Here is a 17,928-nt window from a genome sequence, read left to right as displayed (position 1 = left end):
GGAATTAATTATGCAAGGGAGGAGGGTGTGTGTGTGTGTGTGTGTGTGTGTGAGAGAGAGAGAGAGAGTAGGAAAGAGTAGTTCAGTTGTTTAGTGTTGTTAGGTCATTATGTTTGCCCTTTTAACTGTCCTTATATGGTTTGCAAGCAAAAATACAAGAGAATTAATTTACTATATTTATATTCATATTTCATGTACTTTTTTTTTCATCAGCAGGTTCATTCCTGGGCTTTGAAGATGTGCACATTAGAGACATGGAATACTGTGCCACACTTGATGGGTTTGCTGTTGTGTTTAATGATGGTAAAGTTGGATTTATCACACCAGTGTCAAGTAGATTTACTGCAGAGGTATGACTTATTTACTTGGAATGTTTATTTTTTAATTTTGCATTTATTAATTTTAGTCTTTATTAAACCCCTCCCCTATTTTCCTTATTTAAGATTTTTTTAATCAAAACTATACATATAAATAGTGTAAGTAGACAATTCTATTGACATGTTAATGAAAAATGATAGTTCCTTTCCTCCTGCTTGTTCTCTTCATGCCGTTTTCATTCTCAGAGGCAACTACTTTTTATTCCTTCACTGGTGATTTTGCTATTTATCTCCACTACTCTGAGTATTTCCTGTAATTTTTAGTTTTTAGGCTGTGTTCATTGACTTCCCATTGTGGAAAATGACCATGTACTTCCCACTTCCCTGTTCCCCCACCCTCTCTGTAAGTTCTTCCCATCTTCCCAATATAGTTATTGTGATTTTGATTATGTTAGTATCCGTTTCATCTTGAATAAATTTCTCTTGGAGCCTTCTGGACGATTGCTTACTATACATACCTATTTAACACAGTTGCATTTTTAGGCTGTCCATCATTATCATCCTGTGGATTTCCTATATTCCTTTATTTTTAGATCCTTTCAGAGTTAATGGTTAATTAATATTTGATTCATTAATATATGAATTTGGTTGCTGTGACAGAGACCCAAAATAAGAATTTGGATTCACTGAAGGCTGTGTGGGCTTTGGTGGGTTTGGTTGACTGTGATCTTCATCATAGGGTGAGCTAACTGGGTTATTTCTTTTCCTCCCCACTCCGTATCCAGTGTCTGTTGGAGAAGAGTCCTGCAGTCTTTCTCAGAGAATATGTACCTGGCTGGCCCAGTATTTTGGGATTTGAGTTATGGAAGAGTTAGACTAGAGGGTCCAAATTCAGGATGTAAACTCCCATGTATCCCTATTTTTGGTGTGGTCTAGAGACCACTGAGATTTTTTTGTTTTTCTCTAAAGAAAAACTCCAGTTTTCTATTGGAGTGGAGGTGGGATATTTCTTAGCTGCTCAGACTGGGAGGTAGGCAGTGCCAGCTACTGATTAAACAGGCTTTAAACCAATCCTACTGCTTTTAGTTCAGCTTTTGAGAGACATTTAAATTCCAAGGCCTTTTGTGTACCTTACAATGTAAGTGTGGCTGTTTTTCAACATCATTACTGCTAGTTAAGGATTCTACTCATCCACTTGCTTCCCAGCATCCAGAATTTTCTGATACCACTTCCTCTCCCATTCTTTGTCCTTGCCAACATATGCATTTTGAAAAAAATCTTTTCTGTTATAAAAGTTGGGGTTTTAAGAGTCAGAGAAGCTAAATATTCATGTTCAGTGTGTTTAATGGAAAGGATTTTAAGTTTTCAAGGGCATATTTTTCTATATGGTATCAGCTTTCTGTCTGATTTATTTCACTCAGCATAATGCCCTCAAGGTCCATCCATGCTGTTGCAAAAGGCAAGATTTCATTCTTCTTTATGGCTAAATAATACAGTTGACCCTTGAACAACATAGGTTTGAACTGTGCAGGTCCACCTACACCTGGGTTTTTTTCAGTAAATACATGCCACAGTACTCTACGATCTGCGATTGATTGAATCCACAGATGCGGAACCAAGGATATGGAGGGACAACTGTAAAGTTGTATGTGCCGGGGGTAGATGCCCCTAACCCCCATGTTGTAAGGGTCACCTGTATATTCCTGTGTGTGTGTACCAAATTTTCTTTATCCATTCATCCATCAGTGGGCCCTTAGATGTTTCCATATTTGGCTATTGTAAATAATGCTGCATTGAACATGGGAGTACAGTTATCTTTTTAAGTTAGTGTTTTCTTCTTCTTCTTCTATTTTTTTTTTTTTTTTTTTGGATAAATACCCAGAAGTGGAATTGCTGGATTATACGGTTGTTCTAACTTTACTTTTTTTTTTTTTTTTTGAGGAAGTTCCATACTGTTTTCTCTAGTGGCATACCAATTTACATTCCCATCAACAGTGCACAAGGGTTCCCTTTTCTCCACATCCTCCCAACACTTATTATTTCTTGTCTTTTTGATAATAGCCATTCTGACAGGTACGAGGTGATACCTCATTGTGGTTTTGATTTGCATTTCCCTGGTGTTAGTGATGCTGAGCATCTTGTCAGGTGCTTTTTGGCTCTCTCTGTGTGTTCTTTGGAGAAATGTCTATGCAGATCATCTGCCCATTTTTTAATCAGAATTTTTTTGCTATTAAATGTGTGAGTTTTTAATATATTTTGGATACAGTCTTTTCTCACATATATGATTTGCAAATATTTTCTCCCATTCAGTAGATTGCCTCTTCATTTTGTTGACATATGTTTGGGATTTAAATGTTTTTACTGAAAACAAAAATATTAGAGCTGGAAAGTGAGTGACTGATTTCTGAATATCAGCTTGTATTAGTATTTGGTTAAAGAAAGTTTTCTAGTAAATTAAGGATTTAAAATAATGAAAAGTAGACGAAACATTATTAAATAAGTTATAAGTAGAAAATATAAATTACAAGAAAACAATACATATCTATTACTGGTAATTGGAAAATACACTAATGCCGTATTTATATCAGACATTATTTAAGTGCTTTATAAAAATCCTGTTTGGCACTGCCTTCTTTTTTTGTTTTTGGCTCTGCCGAGCGGTGATGCGGGATCTTAGTTCCCTGACCAGGGATCAAATCCACGCCCCCTGCAGTGGAAGCGTGGAGTCTTAACCACTGGACTGCCAAGGAAGTCCCCTATTTGGCACTGTTCAATACAGTTAGCAAATGTATTAAAATATGTCAGATTATGCCACTCCTCTGCTCAGAACCCTTCAGTAGGACAAGATATTTAGGACAAAACCTGCTGAGGACAGCTAAAAGAGCTGGAGAAAAAATATTTTTTGAATGTGCTTAACGGCTTTGGAGAGCTAAAAAGACAGTAAAGAGCTAACAAGACTGGTTAGGGGAGGCCAGAGGCCCAGTGAGCTAAAAGCCCAGTGTTTGACATGACAATGAGCATGAACAAACAAGGCTGTATGCAACAACATGGATGAATCTCACAAACATGTTTAGTGGAAGCGGCTAGACACAAAAGAGTACATGCTCTGATTCTATTTTATATAAAATTGAAGGAAAACAAAAAACATAGGCAGCTCTGAATCAGTTCTGTGTGGACGCATGTTTAAGTGTTAATGGTTTAAAGGAAAAGAAGGAAGTGATTACTATGTAAGTCTGGATATTGTTTCTTTTGTGGTAGAGGTGAGGATAATATTGATCAGGAGTGACACTGTTGGGGGACTTGTGGGTACTGGTAATTCCTAGCCTGAGTGGTAATTTCACAAGTGTTTACTTTGTGATATTATTGTGATGTACATTTTTGCTTTTGTATTTTTCTCTAATGTATTATAATTCATAATAGAAAGGGTTAAAAAGAACTAAAGACACTCCAAATGACTCCCCATATATGAATTGGAGAAAAAGCCAAAGTTCTTATGGTGACTTTCAAAGCCCTATAAATCTGGCCCCCTATTTCATCTGTTACCTCATTTATTCCTTCTCCTTCCCCCATTCCACTCCACTCCACTCCATCTGCACAGGCCTCTTTGATGTTCTTTAAACATGCCAGAAATGCTACTGTGACAGGGCCTTTCTACTGCTGTATCTCCGAAAGTACTTTCCTCAAGAGGCACCTTCATAGGGCAGACCTTTTAATATTACATCTTCACCCATATACTCTCTTCTCCTTAATTGTTTTATTATTTTTTTCTGTAACATTTACTAACCTCCCACGTGATACTGTACAGTTTTTTAAACTTGTCAGTCTCTTAACAAACGTAAAGCAGGGATATAGCTAGGGATTTTGGTATGTTTGAATATCTGCAGTATCCTTGGCACCTAGAGCAGTACCTGGTGAATAGTAGGCACCTGGAAAATTTTTGTTATAGGGATGAATAGACGAATTTCAGTCTAGGCAGCAGTCCAAAGAAATAATGCTCAATGCTGTCTTTGCCATTTTTGTTAACTAAAATAATGTCTAGTTTTATTATTAAAATTGAAGAATAAATAAAATTCCTACAAAAAAGCAAATATTCCATATTTAGATAGTAGATTCTATAGTTAGGAATTAAATAAAATCTATAGTATTATATTTCAAACAGTTTAATTATATTGGATCATCTAATTTTACTATCGTGATAATCCAGAAATAAAGTGCTGTATTGTAGTGTGCTGATTTTTTGTGCTTACTGAACAGTCATGATGACCTTTGCCTTAGAAATTTATGATCTAGGATGCCCTTGATTTGACAAATAAAAACAGACAAGGGAGCTGAATCTATTCTGTGTCTGTATTCAGAATTAAGTAGCGTATAAAGCTTAATAATAATGTCATTCATTTATTGAAGCTTAACTTGTTGAATTCCAGGCATTGTATTAAGTGGGTTACTTGTATGTAAGGTCTCATTTAATTTTCAAAACACTCTAAGAGGTAATTTACAGATAAGAAAACTGAAGCTTGGAAAGGTCAAATAATCATTTTAGCAAGTCGGGTAGATCTGAGATGTTATGTCAGGCTGCCAGATACCATGCTACTAACCACTGTACTATAAAGCAAAGGAGTAATAGAGAATAGTCAGCAATTGACAAATCATTAATCACTTCTAAAGGACAGATGAAATAAAATCGACCATTTTCGATTGATCAGAAAAGTTCAACACTATATGCTAGGTGACAAGAATAATAATAGTGAGCAAATTAGATGCAGTTTCTACCATTAAGAGGTTTACATTTTAATAGGAAAGTTGTCTTCATTTAATTTGAATTTACAGGTCAGATATCCATTTTTTAGTGTTTTATGAATAGATTAGCACTGGACTGAGCTCATTTGGGAATATGTATTGAACCAGTTAATGAAATTGAGGTTTTTAAGGGAGAAAATCCAGATGGTAGTTCTGATGGGATGTTTTCCTATCCAGATCAAACCATATAAAGAACCATATAAAGCCTTATAAAACTGTGTTCATTGAAGGAGAATTTTATTGATAAAAGTATATTTGGGGAACATGCTTTAAATCTTAACTATTTTTCTTAATTTTAGCAGCTTCATGGAGTTTGGCCACAAGATGTTGTTGATGGAACTTGTGTAGCAGTAAATAACAAGTATCGACTGATGGCGTTTGGTTGTGCGAGGTAATTGATACAGATGTCTGTATTTTAAGACTTACTGCCAAAAATAATGGGTTTTTTTTAAACCGTAAGATATTCTTAACACACTTATGAACTTTATTGTGCCTTTCATAATTTATGAATCAGCCTTAATATAAAATTTAAAAGCATTTTAATAGATTGAAGCAAACAAATCTAAAGGGCAGATTTTGGAGATTGGGTGTTTAAGTTTGTAAAAGTGAGCTTTTTTTCAGTGGTAGGAAATTGAGTCACAAGTTAAGAAGATTAAATCAGTTAAAATTTAGGTTCTTTATTGTTTAAAAGAAGATCAGGAAGAATGTTTTCCTTTTTTGGAAACAGTCCTTTCTTTTTAAGACATCAGTGTTGACTTGCCTTTGAATTAGTGGGTGTGCCTTAGTTAACAAGCAAATTAAAAGCTTATACATAAAATCAATTTCTTGCTTTAATTCAAATAATTCAAGTTTTAGAAGTAAAATTGAATACAAATTATTCATTCAACAAATATATTTGTGTCTGCCATGTGCCAGGCACAATTCTAAGCACTTGGGATACATTAGAAAACAACAAATATACCTGACTTTTTTGAGCTTTATGTTTTAGCTCAAATAAAAAGATTATATCAGATGCTGAGAGTAATGCCTTAAAATGTGTATAGTGCTTTTTAGTCTTCAAAACTCTTTGTTAAATATAAAATTCCATTTTGACCTCAAAATGTGACTTAGTGGTTCTGTAGAACATAACATCTAATATTGTTTCCAGCTACATCAAGGTAAGTATCAAAGTATTTCTATCAGTATAAGTAATACACTGATAGTGTTATAAATCACTGCCTTCATTATACTGTCAATAATCTGTTTGTGAAGTAGGAAATCCTTATCCTCAACACATTGCTTCTCACTGAGGAGATAAATGTAGAAAGTAAATTTAACTTAGTGTAAGGAGAAAAGGAAAGCGTATTTTTCTTCATCATTATGGATTTGATTTGGTCACATTTTGTTTAGAATTTTTAAATCTATGTTCATGAGTACAGTTTGCTATAGTTTTTTTTTTTTTTCTCTCTCCTGGTTAACCAAGGTTATGCTTGTCTCATAAGACAAGTTGAGGAAGGATTTCTCTCTTTCCCTTCTTTGTTCATCTTTGAATGTGTGGCTGAATTTGTCAGTGAAGCCACCTGAGCCTAGAATTTTCTTGATTACTAATTCAATTCAGTTTTAAAATAGACTGAAGAACATTTAGATTTTTTGTCTCTTAGTCATTTTGGCAGGTTGTGTTTTTCTAGGAATTGGTTTCTTTCATATACACTGTCAAACTTATTGGCATAGAGTTTATAATATCCTTTTTAACTTTCATATTGTAAAATAAAAACAAACAGGAAGGTGCATAATCCAGATATTCACAGTTTTACAAATAATTATAATACAAACATCCATCTTTTCACAACTCAGTCAAGAAATAGAACGTTGCCAGCCAATGTAAGTTTTACTCCTGCCACTTCCTAATCATGACTCCCATCCCCCCCTTAACACTTAAAGGTAACCAATTTTGTCTTTCATGATAATCATTTCCATTTTTTTTTTACAGTTTTACCACTCAAGTATGCATTCCTAAAAAGCATAATTTAGTTTTACCTAATTTTGAACTTTATATGAATAGAATCATATTCTGTGTTTTGTGTCTTGATTCTTTCAGTCAACGTTGTGAATTCGTCCAGCTTATTTGCCAGTAACTGAAATCATTTATTTGGGATTGATTTATAAGTAGTGTTTTGGTGTATGAATATATCATACTTTGTCTGATTTCCTGTTAAAGGACATTTACATTATTTCTTGGTTTCCAAAAAAGGAGACATTCTCTTACATAAATGCATCATCTTTAGTCAAACACATGGGAAAATTAATGATAAATCCCCAATAAGATCTAATATTGAATTCATATTCATACTAACCCAGTTGTCACCAAATTTCCTTCATCTCTTTTGTTTTAATCAGAATCATTCAAAATTCATGAATTATATTTGGTTATTATTTCTCTTTAGTTACCTTTTGCCTATGAAAATCCTTGTATCTTTTTTCTTATTTTTATGACATTAACTTTTTTTTGAGTCTAGGTCAGTTGTTTACAGAATATCCTACATTCTAAATGTGTCTCATCGTTTTCTCATATTGGCATTTAATTAGTTTCTGTAACACCTGTTTGAATCTTGAAGGTGGTTCTTATTGAGCCAGTATAGTCAAATGAGTAGGAAGCTCACATCAGCATTTAGAGGAAACTGACAGAGACGGGAACAGTGGTAGGTGTGCAGTTCTACGTCACCTACATTTAGGACTAGCACCCAGGGGTCTAGCAAGGCCAGATTTTAGAAGCCAGGATTCTAGCCCTTCTTCCAGGATAATGAAGGTGGAATCTTGGCCTTCAGCCTTTTAGTTACCTCAGTTTTCATGAGTTGGGAGAGGATCAGCCCTTCTTATGGCATGATCGTGGGTTGGGGTGAAAGTTTTGTGATTATAGCTATGTGACATAACTGACCTAGTGGCTTCTAGCCCTGATCTGCCAGCACTTACCAGGATTAATTGACTTGAACACCTCATTAGAGTTCTATAAGAAACCAGCTTTCTTTTAGGATGACAGTTTACAGCCTAATTCTTCCCCTTATATTTAAAGGTTTGATTAGATTCTGGTTAAACATTTTTGTCATAGGTGTTTTGTACTTCCTATGGCATCATGCAGCAATAACATTGAGTGGTCTCAGTATTGATGATGCTAAATTTGATTACTTACGGTGGTAATAGCCATATATATCTCTATTATAGAGAGATGTTTTTTGCTTTGAGATTAGTAAGTAGTGTCTTTTTAATGAAATATATTTTTCTTTTATGGTGGGCTTATGAGAAATGGAAAGAAAAATAATTTAAGTAATATAGGCACTATAAATACTTAAAACGTTAATTGTCAGTCTTTTGTAACTATTGACATAGCACCTACTTCTTATATTAGAAATATCTGGACTCCTCACTGACTTGTTAGAGTTCAGCAACCCAGAGTTAGCACTTGACAGTTGTTAGATGCAAAGCAAAAATAAGTAAATACCTGCTAGCCACTTAGTGCTGTCTTTCAGCAAGGTATCTAATTGGGCAGGTAGTCTGGATAGATATCTGTTCCAGGCATTTGGCTTCTAAGTTAGAGTAACAGATCAGATTTTTCTCTCCCACCTAAAATTGCCAAGAAAATGGACAAAAATATGAAACAAGTGTTTTGAATTCAAGACATAGGACAGGACCAGTCCCTCCCATCAAGCCTCTTAGATAGCCTCATCCACCAGAGGGCAGACAGCAGAAGCAAGAAGAACTACAATCCTGCAGCCTGTGGAACAAAAACCACATTCACAGAAAGATAGACAAGCTGAAAAGGCAGAGGGCTATGTACCAGATGAAGGAACAAGATAAAACCCCAGAAAAACAACTAAATGGAGTGGAGATAGGCAACCTTCCAGAAAAAGTATTCAGAATAATGATAGTGAAGATGATCCGGGACCTTGGAAAGAGAATGGAGGCAAAGATCGAGAAGATGCAAGAAATGTTTAACAAAGACCTAGAAGAATTAAAGAACAAACAAACAGAGATGAACAATACAATAACTGAAATGAAAACTACACTAGAAGGAATCAATAGCAGAATAACTGAGGCAGAAGAACAGATAAGTGACCTGGAAGACAGAATGGTGGAATTCACTGCTGAAGAACAGAATAAAGAAAAAAGATTGAAAAGAAATGAAGACAGCCTAAGAGGCCTCTGGGACGACATTAAACACAACAACATTTGCATTATAGGGGTCCCAGAAGGAGAAGAGAGAGAGAAAGGACCAGAGAAAATATTTGAAGAGATTATAGTTGAAAACTTCCCTAATATGGGAAAGGAAATAGTCACCCAAGTCCAGGAAGCACAGCGAGTCCCATACAGGATAAACACAAGGAGAAACATTCTGAGACACATAGTAATCAAATTGGCAAAAATTAAAGACAAAGAAAAATTATTGAAAGCAGCAAGGGAAAAACGACAAATAACATACAAGAGAACCTCCCATAAGGTTAACAGCTGATTTCTCAGCAGAAACTCTATAAGCCAGAAGGGAGTGGAATGATATACTTAAAGTGATGAAAGGGAAGAACCTACAACCAAGATTACTCTACCAAGGATCTCATTCAGATTCGATGGAGAAATCAAAAGCTTTACAGACAAGCAAAAGCTAAGAGAATTCAGCACCACCAAACCAGCTGTACAACAAATGCTAAAGGAACTTCTCTAAATGGGAAACACAAGAGAAGAAAAGGACCTACAAAAAAAAACCCAAACAATTAAGAAAATGCTTATAGGAACATACATATCAATAATTACCTTAAACATGAATGGATTAAATGCTCCAACCAAAAGACACAGGCTTGCTGAATGGATACAAAAACAAGACCCAAATATATGCTGTCTACAAGAGACCCACTTCAAACCTAGGGACACATACAGACTGAAAGTGAGGGGATGGAAAAAGATATTCCATGCAAATGGAAGTCAAACGAAAGCTGGAGCAGCAATACTCATATCAGATAAAATAGACTTTAAAATAAAGAATGTTACAAGAGACAATGAAGGACACTATATAATGATCAAGGGATCAATCCAAGAAGAAGACATAACAATTATAAATATATATATGCACCCAACATAGGAGCACCTCAATACATAAGGCAACTGCCAATAGGTATAAAAGAGGAAATCAACAGTAACACAATAACAGTGGGGGACTTTAACACCTCACTACACCAATGGAAAGATCATCCAAAATGAAAATAAATAAGGAAACAGAAGCTTTAAATAACACAACAGACCAGATAGATTTAATTGATATTTTTAGGACGTTGCATCCAAAAACAGCACATTACACTTCCTTCTCAACTGCGCATGGAACATTCTCCAGGATAGATCACACCTTGGGTCACACATCAAGTCTCAGTAAATTTAAGAAAACTGAAATCATATCAAGCACCTTTTCTGACCACAACGCTATGAGATTAGAAATGAATTACAGGGGAAAAAACGTAAAAAACAAGAACACATGGAGGCTAAGCAATACGTTACTAAATAACCAAGAGATCACTGAAGAAATCAAAGAGGAAATCAAAAAATACCTAGACACAAATGACAAAGAAAACACGATGATCCAAAAACTACGGGATGCAGCAAAAGCAGTTCTAAGAGGTAAGCTTATAGCTATACAAGCCTACCTCAAGAAACAAGAAAAATCTCAAACAATCTAACCTTACACCTAAAGGAACTAGAGAAAGAAGAACAAACAAAACCCAAAGTTAGCAGAAGGAAAGAAATCATAAAGATCAGAGCAGAAATAAATGAAATAGAAACAAAGAAAACAACAGCAACGATCAATAAAACTAAAAGCTGGTTCTTTGAGAGGATAAACAAAATTGATAAACTATTATCCAGACTCATCAAGAAAAAGAGGGAGAGGACTCAAATCAATAAAGTTAGAAATGAAAACGGAGAAGTTACAACAGACACCGCAGAAATACAAAGCATCCTAAGAGACTACTACAAGCAACTCTATGCCAATAAAATGGACAACCTGGAAGAAATGGACAAATTCTTTGAAAGGTATAACCTTGCAAGACTGAACCAGGAAGAAATAGAAAATATGAACAGGCCAACCACAAGTAGAAATTGAAACTGTGATTAAAAATCTTCCAACAAACAAAAGTCCAGGACCAGATGGCTTCACAGGTGAATTCTATCAAACATTTAGAGAAGAGCTAACACCCATCCTTCTCAAACTCTTCTCAAAAAGTACAGAGGAAAGAACACTCCCAAACTCATTCTATGAGGCCACCATCACCTTGATACCAAAACCAGACAAAGATACTACAAGAAAAGAAAATTACAGACCAATATCACTGATGAATATAGATGCAAAAAAAAAAAAAAAAAAAAAAGACATAGGACATAAGGCAACAAAGGATAGTGATCCCTGAAAGATGAGAAACTAAATAAGAAAACTCTTCAACTGCCCCAGCTTCAATTACTTTGAGAGAATCTCCAGCACAAGGAGAGAGAGACAGGGCCTGGCAGATTCCCTGGGTTGAGTGTGTGGAAAGGAAATGAGAGTCTGGGAGACCAAAGCAGCTGGGGCTCACAGGCCAGACATCAGAGGAGAGAGTGGCACAAAGAGAGAACTCCAGAGAGCTGTAGAGGGTTTCTTTTGAGTATTGAACTGAAACATGGAAGACAAAAGACCCAAATCAAACATTACAGAAGAAAAGATTAATAAGCTTGAAGAACACAGCAAGAGAAATGATGCAAAATGAAACACAGAGAGAAAAAAAGAATTTAGAAACAGAGCATCAGTGAGCTGTGGGATAACTTCAAGTGGCCTATTATTGCAGGTATTTTATTTAGTCCCCATCCTGATCCTTGAGAAGAGTGGGGCTGGAAACTGGAAACTGGAAACTGATCAAAGCCGCTGTGAGGAGATCATCTAACTTCTCCTACCTTGAAGGAGTACAGATAAGGGTCAGAACATTCTGGCAGTCATAAGCTAGTATCATCCTGATGTGTGCAAAAGCAGCCTTGGATTTAAATTATTTTTAAAACAACATTTATGTTAAATTTTCGATCTGAGAATGACTCTGTAAGCAGAAATGATATTTTTTGTGATTATTATAATTCAATTTTGAAATATAGCTTAGATGTAATATACAGATTCTTTGTTTTGGTTTCTGGCCCTTTGTAAGTTTGACCCTTGTAAAGATTTTTTAATGGAATAATGATACTTACCATATACATAAGAGTATGTATCATGTGTATACATACAAAAGATAATATAAGGTAAAAAATAACAAAATGAAGATTTCTGAAAGTTTCCAGTACTGCACTGATGTAACCCCCGTTTGTCTCTCTTCTTTAATATTCCCCTTTCTCCACCAGGGCAGTTACTAATCTGGAATCTGTGTACATTAGGTCCTTGTTGTATTTTTACTACAAATGTATTTAACTATGTTTTGAATGTTTTTCACAGTATAGAAACAGAATTATACTATTTATGTAGATATATAGATAGATGGGTGGGTAGATAGATATGCTGTCCATTTTAATGCACATGACAAAAATTCATTTTCAGTGCTATATGGTATACTACTATATAAATATACCACAGTTTCTCTTTCCTTTGTCTTATTGCTGGACATGCAGATTACTTCCATTTCTTTGCACTTATTCCCGGTCCTATAATGAACATTATACATGTCTCAAAGACAAGGATATTTCTGGGGTATATCTGTAGGTGAAATTGCTAGATTACAGAATATGCATTTGTTTAAATTTAAGAGATGACTGCAAATTATTTACAAAATGGTTTTATTCTAGTTTACACTCCTATCAGCAGAACATAATATTTCCCATAGTCATGTTTTTTTATATTTGTATTTGTCTCTTTACACTAAAAGTCTTTTTGATTTTTACAGTGGTTCTGTACAGGTTTATACAATAGATAACACCACTGGAGCCATGCTACTATCTCATAAACTAGAGTTAACAGCAAAACAATATCCTGGTGAGTCCTCTTCTTTTTTTTTTTTTTCCTTCTTAATTAAAGGTAATATGTATAGTGAGGTTTTAAATTAAATGATGGAGGCCAAAGGCCAAATATTGTTAAAATATGTAACAATGTTCTCTCTGACCCAAGGATTTCTGTGTCACTAGAGGCTCCTGGGATATCTCTTCATTTAGTTTTCTCTATCCTCACTTAGTTTTAGCCCCTATATTCCTTGTCTGGGTTTTGCTTTAGACTCTTGCCTGATTTCATCGCCTCTTATTTTATGCCTTCCAATTCCATTTGTTCATTCAATGAGTAATTATTGAGTACATACTGTAGGCCAGACACTGTTCTAAATGCTGGTTACACAGCAGTAAACAAACCAGAAAATCTCTTTCTGAACCCCCTTAGTGACTGTTGATTGAATCCTGTCCACAGATGTAAGTCTAAAGTCTGTATCATTGGAAATGTTTTTGAATGAAACTAACAGAAAACCCAACTTACTATTGCTTAAACAAATAGGATTTATTTTCTGTAATAGCAAGAAATCCAAAGGTAAGCTGCTGTTGGCATTCATTTGGCCTTTCTGTCATGATCACAGGGTAGCTTCTGAGCTCCAAGCATTACTGCTGCATTTGAGTCAAGAGGAAAGGAGGAAAGAAAGCATCTATATGCTTTTTGATCAGGAAAGCAAAAAAGCTAGATTGAATTTGAGTTCTTCCAGAGAAGATTTCTGTTTGTTTCTTCCAATCACCTGGGAAAACTACATCAGTCTGGAACCCTTTGCATTATATTCTCTGTTTGAGATTTTTTTGAATCATACAAGTTACACAAATTACAGATCAGACTGAGGACTGGTTTCTGGTTGCAGATTCTCAGGGGAACTTCTTTATTTTCCATTCAATACCATGGACAAAAACAGGGAAGTGTTCCTTGCTATTTTTTCACCTTCCACGTGGTAGAGTTGATTTCTCATTCTCCCTTGTTCATGGAATCTTTGTAGTCCCAGCTTTACGTGGGTATCTTCTATTAGATTCCCTGCCTTGGCCAAGCTCTGAGCTTTATCTCCTGTTCCTCACATGCTGTGAGTCGTCAGATGTAAAAGTCAGGTCTCTAGGGTTTGGCAGAAAAATTCAGGGCAAGAGCACTTGGTACACTCACTTACCTCCCAGTATTTTTGGATATTTTGATGTGTTTAAGTATTCTGTTTAACATTTTAGTTGTTTCAGTGTGGAGAGTCATTCAAGGTGTCATTTCGCTATACTGCCAGAAACAGAAATTTGCTCCTTAAGTTTTTATCATTCTTACTGCATAGCCTTTAAAGGCTTGCATATATTTTTTTCTAAGGACACTTTTTGCTGCAACTGACAAGAATAGGGTGTTGTGTATTTTGATTGTGTTTTCTAACCCTTTTATCTGTTTAATTTTCTATCCATACTAATGTTGTGATGTGCATTACAGTAGTTACCAGCCACATGTGGCTATTTAAATGAAACTAACTGACATTAAAGAAAATTAAAACTTTTCTCAGTTTCATAGTCATACCTAAATGTTGAATAGCCACATGTAGCTAGTGACTGTCTGTTAGACCAAGCAAATATAGAACATTTATCATCATTTCAGGAAGTTCTCCTCATTGCTTCTATCGATTGATTGACAGCACTGTATTGAATTTTTTAGATTGTTTCCTTTTCTCATGTTCTTGGAATGCCAGTTCTCCCTTTGGTTATCTGCTAACTCTCACTCTTGCAGTTTTTCTTATGGGAGAGTGCTGCCTTCTTGAGTTACATAACTTTAGACTATAAAAACTGCTTAAAATGTCGGGAGACTTGTGCTGTCCTGCATCTTGAACACAGACAAGCTTCTGTGTATTTTTCTGGCTCCACTGGCTGATTTTTACAGGTGGCAGCACTGCAGGAGTCCTTATGTGATAACAGCGGCTTCCATTCTGATTCCCAGACTCACGCCAGCCTGAAACCCCTTTCTTGTCTTTGTATAGGATGTGAGACCCCAACTCCCTAGTCATTGCTAGGTCCCATTCCAACCTTCTGTCCCTATATTTCTAACCTTTTTCACCTCACCACTCCCCACTCTTCACACCTCCGCCCCCTGGGCTGCCTTAATTCAAACACTAACCAAACTCACTTTCAGTTTTCTCCTTTCTTTCTTCAGAGTTCAGCTCTGTAACAGAAAGTCTGTGGATTACGTTTTACATTTTTCTCATGCAGGTTATCACAATCTATGTTTATGGTAGGTTACCAGCTAGATAAATTTTCCATATTCCTACCACTTGAAGATTAGGTTAACTGTCATTAACATTTTATTGTATATCTCTACAACTAGATTTTAATGTGTGTATAATACTTGGAAAATAGATATGCATATTATGTACATATGTATATATATGTTTACTTGGGATTAATAGGAATACTGTTTATAACCATTCTGTAAGCTTTGATTTGAGTTTGTATGTTTCTTCTTGGTTTGGTTTTAAATTTCGCTCTTAAATGTGTAAAGTATACTAATAAGATACGAGGTTTCTTATGCATGTTACCATTTATTTATTTGGTTATTTGTTTTAGTTTCGTCATTTGATATGGCTTTATTGGGCATTTTTTTTTCTATTTTGATAAGAATTTTTTTTTATTGGAGTAGAATTGCTTTACAATGTTGTGTTAGTTTCTCCTGTACAATGAAATGAATCAGCTATATGTATACATACATCCCCCCCACCTTGGTCCTCTCTCTCACCCCCCCATCCCACCCATCTTGGTTGTCACAGAGCACTGAGCTGAGCTCCCTGTGCTATACAGCAGGTTCCCACTAGCTATCTGTTTTACACATGGTAGTGTATTTATGTCAAACCTAATCTCCCAATTTGTCCCACCCTCCCTATCCCCTGCTGTGTCCACATGTCCGTTCTCTACGTCTCTGTCTCTATTCCTGCCCTGCAAATAGGTTCATCTGTACCATTTTTCTAGATTCCACATATATGCATTAATATACGATATTTGTTTTTCTCTCTCTGGTTTACTTCACTCTGTATGACAGACTCTAGGTCCATCCACATCTCTACAAATGATCCAATTTCGTTCCTTTTTATGGCTGAGTAATATGCCATTGTATGTATCTACCACATCTTCTTTATCCATTCATCTGTCATTAGACATTTAGGTTGTTTCCATATCCTGGCTATTGTAAATAGTACTGCAGTGAACATTGGGGTGCATGTGTCCTTTTGAATTATGATTTTCTCAGGGTATATGCCCAATAGTGGGATTGCTGGGTCATATAGTAGTTCTGTTTTTAATTTTTTAAGGAACCTCCATAGTGTTCTCCATAGTGGCTGTATCAATTTACATCCCACCAACAGTGCGAAAGGGTTCCCTTTTCTCCACACCCTCTCCAGCATTTGTTTGTAGATATTTTGATGTTGGCCATTCTGACAGGTGTGAGGTGATACCTCATTGTGGTTTTGATTTGCATTTCTCTAACGATTAGTGATGTTGAGCATCCTTTCATGTGTTTGTTGGCCATCTGTATATCTTCTTCGGAGAAATGTCTATTTAGAGCTTCTGCCCTTTTTTGGATTGGGTTGTTTGTTTTTTTGATATTGATCTGCATGAGCTGCTTATATATTTTGGAGATTAATCCTTTGTCAGTTGCTTGGTTTGCAAATATTTTCTCCCATTCTGAGGGTTGTCTTTTCATCTGGTTTATGGTTTCCTTTGGTGTGCAAAAGCTTTGAAGTTTCATTAGGTCCCATTTATTTATTTTTGTTTTTATTTTCATTACCCTAGGAGGTGGGTCAAAAAAGATCTTGTTGTGGTTTATGTCAAAGAGTATTTTTCCTGTGTTTTCCTCTAAGAGTTTTATAGTGTCTGGTCTTACATTTAGGTCTTTAATCCATTTTGAGTTTATTTTTGTGTATGGTGTTAAGGTAGTGTTCTAATTCCATTCTTTTGCATGTAGCTGTCCAGTTTCCCTGGCACCACTTATTGAAGAGGCTGTCTTTTCTCCATTGTATGTTCTTGCCGCCTTTGTCATAAATTAGGTGACAGTATGTGCATGGGTTTATCTCTGGGCTTTCTGTCCTGTACCATTGATCTATATTTCTGTTTTTGTGCCAGTACCATACTGTCTTGATTACTCTAGCTTTGTAATATAGTTTGAAGTCAGAGAACCTGATTCCTCCAGATCTGTTTTTCTTTCTCAAGATTGCTTTGGCTATTCGGGGTCTTTTGTGTTTCCATACTATTTTTTATATACATAAATAATACAGTTATTCATATATCTGAATTATGGTGGGAAATGCTAATGTGAGGATTCAAACATAGGCAGAGGAAAAAAGTTTTACTTACTCTATTAACAAAGGCTGTCTTCTGTAGGCTAAAATCTGTATACAAGCCCTTTGTGGCAAAGGTACTTATAACAAAAATTTATTAATACTGCAGATGTAAAGAATTTTAATTTTAAAGAGGTGAAAGCTATAGATCTTTTGAATTGCTGATGGGAAATGCTGCTATGTTTCATTTAACTCTGCAGTAAAGAAACTTGGATTTTACTACACAATGAAATTTTCTCCTTTACTAATTATATATGAAGAACTATTATTAGTTAAAAGAAGATATAAGCGCCTATGGTACTGAGGCTGGAGTTTACCTACTTAATCCTAATGTAAGGTTAAGCTTCGATTTATTTTAACTTGGATCTCTTTGATATTGCTGATGGAACATGGAGATCATGGTAAAATATTATTTTACGTTTTAAAACACCCTCATACTTTGCAGAGTAGTTTGACATTCAGTGTTGAATCATTCAAGGGAAATATTATTC

The 17,928-nt window shown here is 35.4% G+C and overlaps 1 protein-coding gene across 6 annotated transcripts in view; it reads left to right on the top strand.

Annotated features, from left to right (window-relative positions):
* Positions 1-17,928, top strand: part of RIC1 (RIC1 homolog, RAB6A GEF complex partner 1) — a 138,931-nt gene that overhangs the window by 86,573 nt on the left and 34,430 nt on the right. For 4 of the 6 annotated variants that reach the window (XM_019934811.3, XM_073806133.1, XM_019934815.3 and 1 more), the window contains 3 exons: positions 214-350; positions 5,414-5,505; positions 13,022-13,110. In XM_019934811.3, the coding sequence (XP_019790370.2) occupies positions 214-350; positions 5,414-5,505; positions 13,022-13,110 (318 nt within the window). The remainder of the gene's footprint in view (positions 1-213; positions 351-5,413; positions 5,506-13,021; positions 13,111-17,928) is intronic. The other 2 variants (XM_019934812.3, XM_019934813.3) reach the window with 2 other exon arrangements.

The sequence above is a fragment of the Tursiops truncatus genome, chromosome 6, assembly GCF_011762595.2.
Source record: "Tursiops truncatus isolate mTurTru1 chromosome 6, mTurTru1.mat.Y, whole genome shotgun sequence".
NCBI classification, from domain to species: domain Eukaryota; kingdom Metazoa; phylum Chordata; class Mammalia; order Artiodactyla; family Delphinidae; genus Tursiops; species Tursiops truncatus.
This window is presented reverse-complemented; position numbering and strand designations above follow the sequence as displayed.